This window comes from Mytilus edulis, chromosome 11 (genome assembly GCF_963676685.1).
Source record: "Mytilus edulis chromosome 11, xbMytEdul2.2, whole genome shotgun sequence".
NCBI classification, from domain to species: domain Eukaryota; kingdom Metazoa; phylum Mollusca; class Bivalvia; order Mytilida; family Mytilidae; genus Mytilus; species Mytilus edulis.
In genome coordinates, this window is record NC_092354.1 from 3,799,480 (window position 1) to 3,814,560 (window position 15,081).

Here is a 15,081-nt window from a genome sequence, read left to right on the forward strand (position 1 = left end):
GTCGAACACGTACTTTTATTTTGACTTACGCAATCATCATCCCCCTTTTTAAGAAGTATAAAATAAGACGTAAAACAGTAGTTATTATTTCATCGCAAATAACTCGAGTACTGCTGTATTGTAACAATAATATAGAATTACTTTAAAAGTTAAAAAGTTAAAACTTTTAATATTTCCTGTAAAGAAATATTGTATCGTTATTCCGAATTCATTTCGTAGTTTACAATCAAATTAATACGTCCACGTTTTCGGTTTCTATTCAGACTCGAAAGATGCATGTTGCATATAGCATTAATTGATTTGCTAGATAAAGTCATTACAAAACTTTTCATTTGACAACGTTTGCTTTACAAATCTTTTTAACCTTTTACATAAACTGTACGACTCGTTTTGTCGTTGCTGCAAACCAGCCATACCGGTAATGGGTTCATGACTTCTGAATTTGATAGTGTTCGTGAAAAATAAGCTCCACATGATTTTTAACCCCCATAACAATTACCAAAAATAGCAAGAAAACTACATGGGGACCTTTGTGATAGCTATTGGTCATTCTTGACTAAGGGAAAGGGAGGGGGCATGAAGGCTTGGCCTTTGAAGGGTTACAAACGGCAATTATTGAAAATATATATACTTCTATATAGTATTTATAATGAAAATTCAAATAAATATAATTTAAATAAGCAAGGAATTAGCATGTTCACCTATCCTTATGTGGAGGGATGAAATACTTTCGATCGCGCTACACTGTACAGCGTAGATACGGTTTATGATGGTGAAAGTTCCTCCTTCGTTCAATTTTCATCCATGGAGATCCCTGCCTATACAATGCAGAATGTTGTCTTATTTATATATACTTGAAATAAAAACCAGTGAACCTAAACCAACAACACATATGAAGTGTCATTATAAAGAGATCAATGAATAATATTTGAGATTTTGCTGTTAAAGAAATTATTGAATGATTGGTGTAGGGTGTGTGGGTGAAATGTGATAAGATGGTAGTTATATGTGTTGCTGGAGTATAATCAAATGGTAGTTTTGTTAATAGTGTATAATTGGTGTAAGATGTGTTGCTGGAGTATAAATAAATGGTAGTTTTGTTAGTAGTGTATGATTGGTGTAAGATGTGTTGCCGGAGTATGCTTAGATGGTAGTTTTGATAAAAGTGTATGATTGGTGTAGGGTGTGTTGGTGGAATGTGATTAGATGGTAGTTTTGTTAATAGTGTATAATTGGTGTAAGGGGTATTGGTAGAATGTGATTAGATGGTAGTTTTGTAAACAGTGTATGATTGGTGTAAGATCTGTTGGTGAAATGTGATTAGATGGTAGTAAAGTGTGTTGTTGGAGTATGATTAGATGGTAGTTTTGTTAAATAGTATATGATTGGTGTGAGGTGCATTAGTGGAATGTGATTAGATGGAAGTAAGATGTGTTGGTGGAGTATGATGAGATGGTCGTTGTGTCAGTAATGTAGGATTGGTGTTAGGTGAGTTGGTGGAGTATGATGAGATGGCAGTTGTGTCAGTAATGTAGGATTGGTGTTAGGTGTGTTGGTGGAGTATGATGAGATGGTAGTTGTGTCAGTAGTGTGGGATTGGTGTTAGGTGTGTTGGTGGAGTATGATGAGATGGTCGTTGTGCCAGTAGTGTAGGATTGGTGTTAGGTGTGTTGGTGGAGTATGATGAGATGGTAGTTGTGTCAGAAGTATATGATTGATGTAGGGTGTGTTGGTGGAGTATGATGAGATGCTTGTTGTGTCAGTAGTGTCGGATTGGTGTTAGGTGTGTTGGTAGAGTATGATGAGATGGTGGTAGTGTCAGTAATGTAGGATTGGTGTTAGGTGTGTTGGTGATGTATGATGAGATGGTAGTTGTGTCAGTAATGTAGGATTAGTGTAAAGTGTGTTGGCAGAGTATGATGAGATGGTAGTTGTGTCAGTAATGTCGGATTGGTGTTAGGTGTGTTGGTAGAGTATGATGAGATGGTGGTAGTGTCAGTAATGTAGGATTGGTGTTAGGTGTGTTGGTGATGTATGATGAGATGGTCGTTGTGCCAGTAGTGTAGGATTGGTGTAGGTTGTGTTGGTAGAGTATGATGAGATGGTAGTTGTATCAGTAGTGTAGGATTGGTGTTAGGTGTTTTCGTGGAGTATGATGAGATGGTAGTTGTGTCAGTAATGTAGGATTGGTGTTAAGTGTGTTGGTGATGTATAATGAGATGGTAGTTGTGTCAGTAGTGTAGGATTGGTGTTAGATGTGTTTGTAGAGTATGAGATGGAAGTTGTGTCAGTAGTATATGATTGATGTAGGGTGTGTTGGTAGAGTATAATGAGATGGTAGTTGTGTCAGTAATGTAGGATTGGTGTTAGGTGTGTTGGTGGAATATGATGAGATGGTAGTTGTGTCAGTAATGTAGGATTGTTGTAAGGTGTGTTGGTAGAGTATGATGAGATGGCTGTTGTGTCAGTAGTGTAGGATTGGTGTTAGGTGTTTTGCTAGAGTATGATGAGATGGTAGTTGTGTCAGTAATGTAGGATTGGTGTAGGATATGTTGGTAGAGCATGATGAAATGGTTGTTGTGTCAATAGTGTAGAATTGGTGTTAGCTGTGTTGGTGGAGTATGATGAGATGGTAGTTGTGTCAGTAGTGTAGGATTGGTGTTAGGTGTGTTGGTGGAGTATGATGAGATGGTTGTAGTGTCAGTAATGTAGGATTGGTGTTAGGTGAGTTGGTAGAGTATCATGAGTATGATGAGATGGTAGTTGTGTCAGTAATGTAGGATTTGTGTTAGGTGTGTTGGTGGAATATGATGAGATGGTAGTTGTGTCAGTAGTGTAGGATTGGTGTTAGGTGTTTTGGTGGAGTATGATGAGATGGTAGTTGTGTCAGTAATGTAGGATTGGTGTTAGCTGTGTTGGTGGAGTATGATGAGATGGTAGTTGTGTCAGTAATGTAGGATTGGTGTTAGGTTTGTTGGTGATGTATGATGAGATGGTAGTTGTGTCAGTAGTGTAGGATTGGTGTTAGGTGTTTTGGTGGAGTATTAATAGATGGTAGTTGTGTCAGTAATGGAGGATTGGTGTTAAGTGTGTTGGTGATGTATGATGAGATGGTTGTTGTGTCAGTAATGTAGGATTGGTGTTAGGTGTGTTGTTAGGTTGAGGTCAAGTGAAAACTGTCTGACAGCCATGAGGACCTTGCAAGGTACGCACATACTAAATATAGTTAAACTTTTACTTATAAAAGATAATTTAACATTACAAACATTTTTTTTTTCAAGTAGTCACTGAACCATGAAAATGAGGTCAAGGACATTGGACATGTGACTGGCGGAAACTTCGTAACATGAGGCATCCATATACAAAGTATGAAGCATCAAGGTCTTCCTCCTTCTAAAATATAAAGCTTTTAAGAAGTGCTTGATCACTATCCCTATTCCGGGCTTTCTGAGATTAAAGTCGCAGGCTCGACAAAAAATAAACAGTTTTAAGGGGGCTCGCAGGTCTAAATCATTTTTTTAATTTAAAAAAATTGGGTCACTGTTCATTTAGGCTCACAATCTGCCTTCGAAAGAAGTATACATTTTTGTTAATGTCCTTTTTTCTGTTGACCTAATAGGGGAAATAGTTGTAATATCGAAATAAAAAAAGAACTAAATTTTGTAATATCGAAATAAAAAAAGAACTAAATTACAGAAATCGCTTAAATTTTACAGTTATTTAGTTTATGTACAGCTTTTTCGAAAACAACAATAAAAAATATAGGTCACCAATGAGTAAATTTAAGATATTTCTATTTTAATGCCAAACAAGATGCTGTCACAACGACAGCAAACTGGATTTATTAACATTTATTTGTGTCCTGGCAATATCACAAGAACCATTACTCCTGAACGGTAAAAGTCAAAATCGTCATTATTGAACTTGACCTATATTTTGTCATCAGTAACAACATATAAAAATTTCAAAAGCTTTGGTTGAATGGTTCATTAGAAAATGAACGGACACGACTGGAAACACCATTTTTCAATCTTTCAAGAACCATAACTCCTGAACGGTAAAAGTCAAAATCGTCATAATTGAACTTGACCTCTATTTTGTCATCAGTAACAACATATAACAATTTCAAAAGCTTTGGTTGAATGGTTCATGAGAAAATGCACGGACACGACTGGAAACACCATTTTTTCAATCTTTCAAGAACCATAACTCCTGAACGGTAAAAGTCAAAATCGTCATAATTGAACTTGACCTCCATTTTGTCATCAGTAACAACATATTAAAATTTGGGAAGCTTTGGAAGAACAGTTCATGCGTAAATGCACAGACATGACTGGAAACTCCATTTTTCAATCTTTCAAGAACCATAACTCCTGAACAGTAAAAGTCAAAATCGTCATTATTGAACTTGACATCCATTTTGTCATCAGTAACAACATATTAAAATTTGGGAAGCTTTGGTAGAACAGTTCATGCGTAAATGTACGGACACGACTGGAAACTCCATTTTTCAAACTTTCAAGAACCATAACTCCTGAACGGTAAAAGTCAAAATCGCCATTATTGAACTTGACCTTCATTTAGTTGTCAGTAACAACATATTAAAATTTTAAAAGCTTTGGTTGAACAGCTCATGAGTTAATGCACGGACAACATTTGATTGCCGCCCGTCCGCTCACCCGACTGCCAAACCGCCCGCCCGCCGTTCATCCCCAAATCAATAACCGACATTTTTGTCACAAAAATCTGGTTAAAAATGGCATTTTTGCACCAAAGGGAGATAATTTGGAGCTTTTTCAATGATAACTACATTTTAAAAGTCACCTGAGGCCAACACCAATTGATTTTTTGGAATGATTCTTGTACCATAATGATAAAGTAATAACTACTTAAAGTAATAAATGAAATTTGTAATGAAAAATTATTGTTTAATTTTTTTCTGAAAATCTTATACCCGTGAGTCTCCTTAAGAAAACTGTGTTCATTCATTAAGTGTATGAATAAAAAGGTTAGTCCCTCCATGTAAAAGTAACGCACAGACTGATTTCTTCATATTTAATTTAACCTGTTTATTATACAGGTATTTCATCATAAACTTAAAAGTTGTACTTTATTATATTTTATCTGCAGCTGTTTACCCTCAACTATGGTATTTGTATTTATATTGTAATTGTACTTTCTCTGTTGACTTGTCTATCTAATAGGAATAAAACTGAATGTTACCTGTTTTGATTTCACCCAAGGACTGCATCCTTGATCTATTAAACATTTTGTTACATCAATCCGTCCATACTCAGCAGCATGATGTAAAGCTGTTTGTCCAATCTATATCAATATAAAAATATAAACATGTTAATGGTGTGTGATAACAAAATCATGAGAGGATTCAAATAATTTACCAAATGTAAGAAATATAACATCGGGTAAGAAAATATCCAATTATATTTGTGTATAAACTATTAAATGGTAGATTAAGATATATAAATTCAATGTATATTTTCTGATTCCGTGAAACAAAACAGGTAAAAAAAATAGTAAACTCTTCATTATATAAGTGTAACAAGTCAAATAATAGCAGCCCTCACTTTATATAAGTCTCACAAGTAATTGTTGTCCATTTAACTTGTATGATTAACAACATGATTTTATGTTGATTCAGTAGAATGATCAAAGTTGAAGAAAAAAACTTTTTTCAAGAAACATTAAAACGAGTAATATTTTCTGATTCAGTACGAAGAGACAAGAAAAATAAGACCCCACTTTATATAATTCTGTCAAGTATTTGTTATTTTTAAAAGATGTTTTACATTAGATCTGTAGAATTAACATTATCTAACTAAAGAAATTAACACAACTTTTTCTCATCAACTTCTCATTAAAATCAAATGTTTAAAAAATAATTTTTCGTCAAGAAACAAAATAAAACCTTAACTATCTAATTAAGTTCTGTGTTACGAATAAAATGAGACCTCACTTTATATAATTCTAACAATTATTTGTTGTCCATTAAACCTGTCTGATTAACAACATGATTTTGTGTAGATTCTGTATAAAATGGTGTTTAGTCAGAGTAAGGTGATTATATCTATCATTACCTTGGATGTAACTTCTAACTGACTTCCGTGAGTGACTAGGAAAGTCACCACCTCCAGGTGTCCTTCCCAAGCCGCCAACATTAATGGTGTCCTTCCACTCTGTAATATCAACATATAACAGACATCAAAACTTGTGTCATAAACTGGACAATGTTGTGTAATAAATATAAACAAAATATATATCACATGAATCAGTGGACAAAACTGAATAAAATGACCAGTCACACTGTTATTTATATTCTAAATAAACAACAAATAAACAACGTGTTTTATTGTGAGATGTCAGAACTTCCATCAGAACTGTTAGGTTAAAAAAATAACTTTTTTCTAGAAACATAAACAATATTTATATCAATGGACTCAGCTGGACAAGACAATTAAGATGAGACCTCACTTTATATAATTCTAACAAATATTTGTTGTCCAGAAGAATGATCAAAAGTTAAAAAAAAACTTTTTTCAAGAAACATCAAAACGAGTTATATTTTCTGATTCAGTACGAAGAGACGAGAAAAATAAGACCCCACTTTATATAATTCTGTCAAGTATTTGTTATTTTTAAAAGATGTTTTACATTAGATCTGTAGAATTAACATTATCTGACTAAAGATGTTAACACAACTTGTTCTCTTTAACTTCTCATTAAAATCAGATGTTTACTAAATAATTTTTTGTCAAGAAACAAAATAAAACCTTAACTATCTGATTCAGTTCTGTGTTACGAATAAAATGAGACCCCACTTTATATAATTCTAACAAATTTATATTTGTTGTCCATTAAACCCGTCTAATTAACAACATGATTTTGTGTAGATTCTGTATAAAGTGATGTTTGGTAAGAGTAAGGTGATTATATCTATCATTACCGTGGATGTGGCTTCTAACTGACTTCCGTGAGTGACCAGGTAAGTCACCACCTCCAGGTGTCCTTCCCAAGCCGCCAACATTAATGGTGTCCTTCCACTCTGTAATATCAACATATAACAGACATCAAAACTTGTGTCATAAACTGGACAATGTTGTGTAATAAATATAAACAAAATATATATCACATGAATCAGTGGTCAAAACTGAATAAAATGACCAGTCACACTTGTATTTATATTCTAAATAAACAACAAATAAACAACATGTTTTATTGTGAGATGTCAGAACTTCCATCAGAACTGTCAGGTTAAAAAAAAAACTTTTTTCAAAAAACATTAAAACGAGTTATATTTTCTGATTCAGTACGAAGAGACAAGAAAAATAAGACCCCACTTTAAATAATTCTGTCAAGTATTTGTTATTTTTAAAAGATGTTTTACATTAGATCTGTAGAATTAACATTATCTGACTAAAGATGTTAACACAACTTGTTCTCATCAACTTCTCATTAAAATCAGATGTTTACAAAATAATTTTTCATCAGGAAACAAAATAAAACCTTAACGATCTGATTCAGTTCTGTGTTACGAATAAAATGAGAGCCCACTTTATATAATTCTAACAAATATGTGTTGTCCAGTAAACCTGTCTGATTAACAGTATTTTGTGTCTATTCAAAATAATGATCAAAGCTTAGAAAATATTTAGTGGTATTTCCGTGTAAAATGTTGGGTGTCTACCAGCTGCTTCATATCTTATGAGTTGTTGTGTATAAGGGTAATATAGCAATGGTGTATGTTTGTGGTGAGTATAAGGGTAATATAGCAATGGTGTACATGTTTGTGGTGAGTATAAGTAAAGAACTGCAATAAGCCATGTTTATTTTTTTTCAAGTTTGCATTGCCTATAAGTGTGATTTGTAACTTGTTTGTGATGAGTGTAATAATGTCATTGCTATGTCACATGTTGGTGTGGACTATAAGAGTGTCATTACTATGTCGCATGTTGGTGTTGAGTATAAGAGTGTCAATGCTATGTCACATGTTGGTTTTGAGGTAAAGAGTGTCATTGCTGTCACATGCTGGTGTTGAGGTAAAGGGTGTCAGTGATATGTCTGATGCTGGTATTTAGGTAAAGAGTGTCATTGTTATGTCACATGTTGGTGCGGAGAATAAGAATTTCATTGCTATGTCACATGTTGGTGTTGAGTATAAGCGTTTCATTGCTATGTCACATGTTGGTGTTGAGCATATGAGTGTCATTGCTATGTCACATTTTGGTGTTGAGGTAAAGGGTGTCAGTGATATATCACATGTTGGTGTTGAGGTAAAGGGTGTCATTGTTATGTCACATGTTGGTGTTGAGGTAAAAAGTGTCATTGCTATGTCACATGTTGGTGTTGAGTATAAGAATGTCATTGCTATGTCACAAGTCGGTGTTTAGTATAAGTATGTCATTGCTATGTCATATGTTGGTGTTGAGTATAATAGTGTTACTGCTACGCCACATGCTTCTGTTGACTATAAGAGTGTCATTGCTATGTCATGTTGGTGTTGAGTATAAGAATGTCATTGCTATGTCACATGTTGGTGTTGAGGTAAAGAGTGTCATTGCTATGTCACATGTTGGTGTTGAGTATAATAGTGTCATTGCTATGTCACATGTTGGTGTTGAGGTAAAGAGTGTCATTGCTATGTCACATGTTGGTGTTGAGTATAAGAATGTCATTGCTATGTCACATGTTGGTGTTGTGTATAATAGTGTCATTGCTACGTCACATGTTGGTGTTGAGTATAAGAGTGTCATTGTTAAGTGACATGTTGATGTTGAGGTAAAGAGTGGTACTGCTACGCCACATCCTGGTGTTGAATATAAGAATGTCATTGCTCCGTCACATGCTGGTGTTGAGTATAATAGTGTCATGGCTATGTCACATGTTGGTGTTGAGGTAAAGGGTGTCAGTGATATGTCACATGTTGGTGTTGAGTATAAGTATGTCATTGCTATGTCACATGTTTGTGTTGACTATAAGAGTGTCATTGCTATGTCACATGTTGGTGTTGACTATAAGAGTGTCATTGCTATGTCAAATGTTGGTTTTAACTATAAGAGTGTCAGGGATGATTCCAGGTGTTTTCAAATGGGTCCCTTGAACATCAAATTGGGAATTTTCATCCCAATTGGGAATTTTTTAGGCATACAATATAAGACGAAATAATATCCTTTTCCTGTAAAAACGGAAAATGTGTAATTTAAAGTTTAACCATGTACACTGATTGAAGAAGTTATTGGATTCAGACCAGGGAAGTTGTAATACATGATCATCATTGCACATGATGCACTATCATCTTAAGGTAGATTCATGGTATACCGCCATCTTGGAGTGTACAATAACAGTACAAAATCGGTCTAGTTATTTGCTTAAATCTGCAAGTTTGGAGACAGATTTGCAATTCAATGGTTAGACTGTTTTTTTTCTATTTAAAGAAAACTTGTTAATTAATGGTATTATACAAAATATTTTACCAAATATCATTTTTTTGGTTTTAAAATCTTTTTTTTCAAATGAGCCATTTAAGGGAAATTACTCTTTTAGTACAAAATTTACACTGGGCTAATAGGGAATTTTTTTATTTTTACTTGTAGCAAGAAAACAAGCTCGGTGACACCATGTTTCCTTTTGTTTTCTTAAGACATTTTTTTGTAATTATTTTATTTTTCAAGATGAAACATGTGAAATTACATAATACAGTATTATACACAAGGTATAAAAAGTTAATTAATACTTATCAGATCGATTAAATCATAATGGTATAACAAGATATAAATATTACAATTGATTTTGTCAATTAAATGCTGCTTCTAACAATTGCCACTTCTGATCCATTTTTATTTTTTGTGTAGGGGTTAAGAAACATACAGAGTATTTTTCTATTGTAATCCAATACTTTAAATATTCTATCCCACCATATTTTGTGGGCAATACACTCTTACATTTGTATATATAGTATTTAAATAACAACAAGATATTATTAACTGTTTTACTGTTGACAGAATCCTCAGACACACCTAAAATGACCTCTTTTGCACTAAAAGGCAAGAAGATTTCATAATTTCTAATCCAATCTATAATGGATAACCAGAAGTTTTGTGTTACATTACATTCCCAAAAAATGTGAAAAATATTTTCTTTTACTTCTGAACAAAATGTACATCATGTACATAGTTCAGTTTATTTTAATTTACATTTATATAAAAAGGAATTACATGGTAAAATCCTATGAACAATCTTAAATTGAAAATTTTGTAAAAACGAATTTTTGGTTATAATGAAGGGCATGGAATAAATAGCATTCCAATCTTCAATCTGTAAATTTAAGTCTATTTCCCATTTGTTACGGGAAGAAAGAGATAATACTTTATTATCCTCCAGAAATAAATTATAGAAAAATTTACAAGACTTAGGTTCTTTTTTAACTTTATCTACTAATTTATTTTCAATATTATCAAGTTTAGAACTACCTACTATCCTACTTTTCCATATATTTGGAATAGCACTTAAAATACCATAAAACTCTACAAAATTAGTACATGTATTGAAATTATACTTTTTCGCAAATTCTTCATATGAGAATAAGGCCACGGTTTTTTAATTTGTTGGTTTACGGATTTTTCGCATAAAAAAGTCGGGTCGGTCGGTCGGGAAAAAAAAAAGAAAAAAAATATCTTTCAAAACAGAAAAAATACGCAAAATAAATATATATTTCACCTTCCTAACAAAATGTTGGTCTTATATGCTGTTTTGTCATCATTTCTTAACATTAAGTTTGTTGAAATATTATTGATCGGTGATCATGAACATCGCATGACATCTTTTAATAATTTCCTGTAAAAAAGGGGGGTTGCACGGACAAAGACAAAATTAAATCGTCATTTCACAAACAAGAAAAACAGATTCGCGTAGCTCTCAATCAATTCCAGAAAACTTGGTGAATAATGATCTTCAAGCACAAAAACTGATAAAGAAAAAAATATAAAGACGTCGTACAAAAATAAGTTTCAACACACGTGTCGAAAAACGTAATAGACTCATCCACTGGAAAAACGACAATATCGGGTTAATCAGTTGTCATGCAATCCGGTTTTTATCCCAATGATCGATATTTTTTGTTATCTATGAAACAAGAAAATTTCAAATGATTTGTTAATATTCATTACTTTAATTGATGTATTCCACCTGTCCACATTTGGACAAGTCTATTTCTCTGAGATGATGCATCTTACGGACTGATGACAAATAAGGGAAACGAACTTATTTTGTAAGTGGTTTTAAACACAGGTTTCGTTCCACAAAATTATTTGCGCAAAAGACATTTCAAGGTCAGTTATAATTGATTTGTCTATTTTTAGAAACGTAAATTGGAAGTTTTATTTTTCACAACAGAAAGTGTTACAGTCAACTTTGTTAATGATTAATGCATTTCATTTCATAATAAAGAAAATTTTAATTATTTTTCAGGGATAATGCATTTAAAAGGGTCGGCGGGAATAAAAAAGCATGAAAAGTCAATTTTATTTTTATTCTGAAAATCGGCAAAATCGGGTCGGCGGATCCGTAAACCAACAAATAAAAAAACCGTGGCCTAATGTATTATTATCTGATACCAGATCATTGATGAAAAATATGCAATTTTCAATATATTTACCCTTCAAAATCATCTAGCCATCCATTTTGATGTTTGGATTTAGCCATATGGACTGGGACAGAATATCGGTGTTGTTTTCAACTTTCAGTTTATTTTTCAATTTTGAAAAATTAACCAGGATATCATGCCAAAAGGGATTGACTTTTTTTGCTAAATAAAGCAATCCTTCCTTACTTAAATGTAAAATTTTGTCCCCCCCCCCCCCAAATTTTTGTATATAATTAAGCAGCAACACTTTCCGAGGAGAGTAATTTTGGGGGTCTAGTAATTTATACAGCCAAGACATTTTAACGCTATAACAAAAATAGTAAATATTAGGCATCTTAAGACCGCCATCACAGTGTTCGGACATAACCACTGTTCTTTTCACTTTATCTGGTTTTCCTTTCCATAAAAAATTGAAAAATATATTTTGAATCTCCTTCAAAACCCCATCTGGGGGGTTAGGGAGGACAGTCAGAACTTGAACCAGAATGGGAAGTGCTAAAGTTTTAATCACCACCACCCTCCCAATATATGTTAGTTCTCTATAAGCCCAAGTATTAAGAAGTGACTTGATACTGTTTATCTTGGCTGTAAAATTACATAGAGTCTTATCCCTTTTAGCAAGCTCAAACCATATTCCTAATAGTTTGAACCTCCCAGAAAGGTTCCAAACAAGATTTTTTTCTGGTAAAAGTTTTTCCATACTACCCTTTTTTGACCCAATCCATATGGCCTCAGTTTTGTTAACATTACACCTGAGTCCAGCACATTCTGAAAATTTATCAAACAAATTTAGACATTGATTTAGAGACTTTTGGTCACCATCCAGGACAAGGGAAGAATCATCAGCATATTGACTCAATAAAAATTCTGAGTCATTAATAGTTACTCCAGCAACATCAGGGTCATTTTTAATAGCTGCACTGAGTAGTTCCAAAACTAAAATAAATAGATAAGGAGACAGAGGATCCCCTTGACGAACCCCTCTTTTCAATGAAAAAAAATCTGAAATATATCCGTTGTTTAACACTGCACTAGAGGCATCACAGTAGCATGCCTTAATCCAACTTATAAATGTAAATTTTCTTAAGACATATTATGAAATCTTTCTTCTCACAATTTATTTCAAAATTCTATCTCTTAGAATTTTTTTTATGCACACTAATGTGTTTTTTCATGAACAAACTAACCAAATTTTTGCAATTTCCAACGACTCATAGCTTGAAAAATAGCACGGTGACCCATACTTTTTATTTAATTTTTGAAAAGAGCATAGTAAAATCTTCATTTTGGCAAATTATAAAAAAATTCTGTCTCAAAAAATATATGCTGGTGATCTACCTTAACTTTGGTAAACGAGGCATATTACCAAAATATATATACCAGCTAACATAAACCTAAAGCAAGCAGTTTGGCTATTCATTCGAATTTCAAATTATCTCATAATATATAAGATATATTATATCATATATAAGATTTATATAAGATATCTGTTATATTTAATGCGTTTCGCTCGGTTTTGGTTTGTTACCCCGATTTTGTTTTTTGTCCATGGATTTATGAGTTTTGAACAGCGGTATACTACTGTTGCCTTTATTTATAATATATAAGCTATCTCATTCAATATATGAAAAAACTTATATTATTTCATTTTTAAAAGCTATCTTATATATTATATCATATATCATATACTATATGATATGTATTATATTATATGAGATATCATATATCATGTATATATTTAATAAGATATCTAATAAAAGTTTAAAACTTTATTAGATATCTTATATACTTCATAAGATATCATATATACTTTATAAGATATCTTATATAATTTATAAGATATCTTATAAACTTTAATAATTCTTATATGATTTGCATATCTATAAATACTTGAATTGGATTGGTCAATTAGAATTTTTCTCTAAGTTTACACTTCGATAAACCATGTTTCCGAAACTACTTTTGTAATCTATTCATGCGCAATACACAAGCTTGCAGTGATCCCGGGATTTTCAACAAATTGAGATATAAAAACAATTGCATAACAGTTGTGACTATTCTAGTGCATATATAACCCAAAAAAAGAAAGAAAGTTAATTCACTAAAGCTTCGAAAATGTATAAAAATAAAATTTAATAAAATTCCGCGAAATTTCATGAAGGATTTGGCGAATTTACGTGATGGCAAAACACGACGTCATACGAATAGATATGTTCAAGGGAAACATTATTTCGTTACGTGTACGCTTCAAATTCGGATTACATTTAATTAAAAGGAGGTTTTTGAGGTAGGTGCTATTTCATTTAAGATTCCGTTGTATTTATCGGACATTTATGGTTTTTAGAAAGTCAAGATGGCGGTGTACTCCTTAGTTACGACTTGCCATTGTGCTTTTGATGGCAAATATATATAGTAGCAATCAACAACAAAAATGTTTATTAAATATTACAAATGTTTGGCTGAAGAATTATAAGGATTAAACACATTTTTTCTAGAGGTTATTGATGTGTAAACCGGGGCTCTTACTCACAAACTCAACATAAAAGTCCTTCGGACTTTTATTAAGTTTGTGAGTTAATCGCCCCGGTTTACACATCAATAACCTCTAGAAAAAATGTGTTTAATCCTATATTAGATATCAGATATACTTATAAGATATATTATATACTTAATAAGATATGCTATATTCTTTATAATATACCTTGTAAACTTTATAAGATATGTTATATATTTTAAAAGATATCTTATATACTTTATAAGTTATCTTATATACTTTATACTTAGATATCTTAGATACTTTATAAGTTAACTTCTAGAGTTTATAAGAAATCTCATAAAGACTATGAAATATCTTATATTTTTATATAAGATATCTTGTATAGTTTATTTGATATCATATTAAGAAAATTATATACGATATCTTATAAATTATATGAAATATCTTATAACTTATATACGATATCTCTAATAATATATCTTATATCATATATAAGATATCTTAAATTATCTTTTTTATTAGATATCTTATACAAAATAGATATCTTATATAATTAAGAAGATATTTAATATCGATTATAAGATATCTTACATAGTATATAAGATATCTTATAAATATACTTTATAGTTTATAAGATATAACACATAGTTTATAAGATAGCTTATATAATTTATAAGATATCTGATAAAGAAAGTTATGAGATATCTTATAAACTATATAAGATATATTATAAACTATATAAGATATCTTATAAACTATATAAGATATCTTATAAACTATATAAGATATCTTATAAACCAAATAAGATATCTTATAAACTATATAAGATATCTCATAAATTATGTAAGATATCTCATGAACTATATAAGATATCTTATAAACTTTATAAGATATCTTACAAACTATATAAGAAATATAATGGACTATT

General features: G+C 31.7%; 1 protein-coding gene across 1 annotated transcript in view; it reads right to left on the reverse strand.

Moving 5' to 3' along the window:
• LOC139493905 (uncharacterized) overlaps window positions 1–6,211 on the reverse strand; it is an 81,442-nt gene extending 75,231 nt beyond the window's left edge. Inside the window, exons 1-2 of the mRNA XM_071282066.1 lie at window positions 6,096–6,211; window positions 5,224–5,325 (exon numbers count right to left, since the gene is read on the reverse strand). Of these exons, the coding sequence (XP_071138167.1) occupies window positions 5,224–5,325; window positions 6,096–6,209 (216 nt within the window). The 5' untranslated portion in view covers window positions 6,210–6,211. The remainder of the gene's footprint in view (window positions 1–5,223; window positions 5,326–6,095) is intronic.
• Window positions 6,212–15,081: the final 8,870 nt, after the last annotated feature.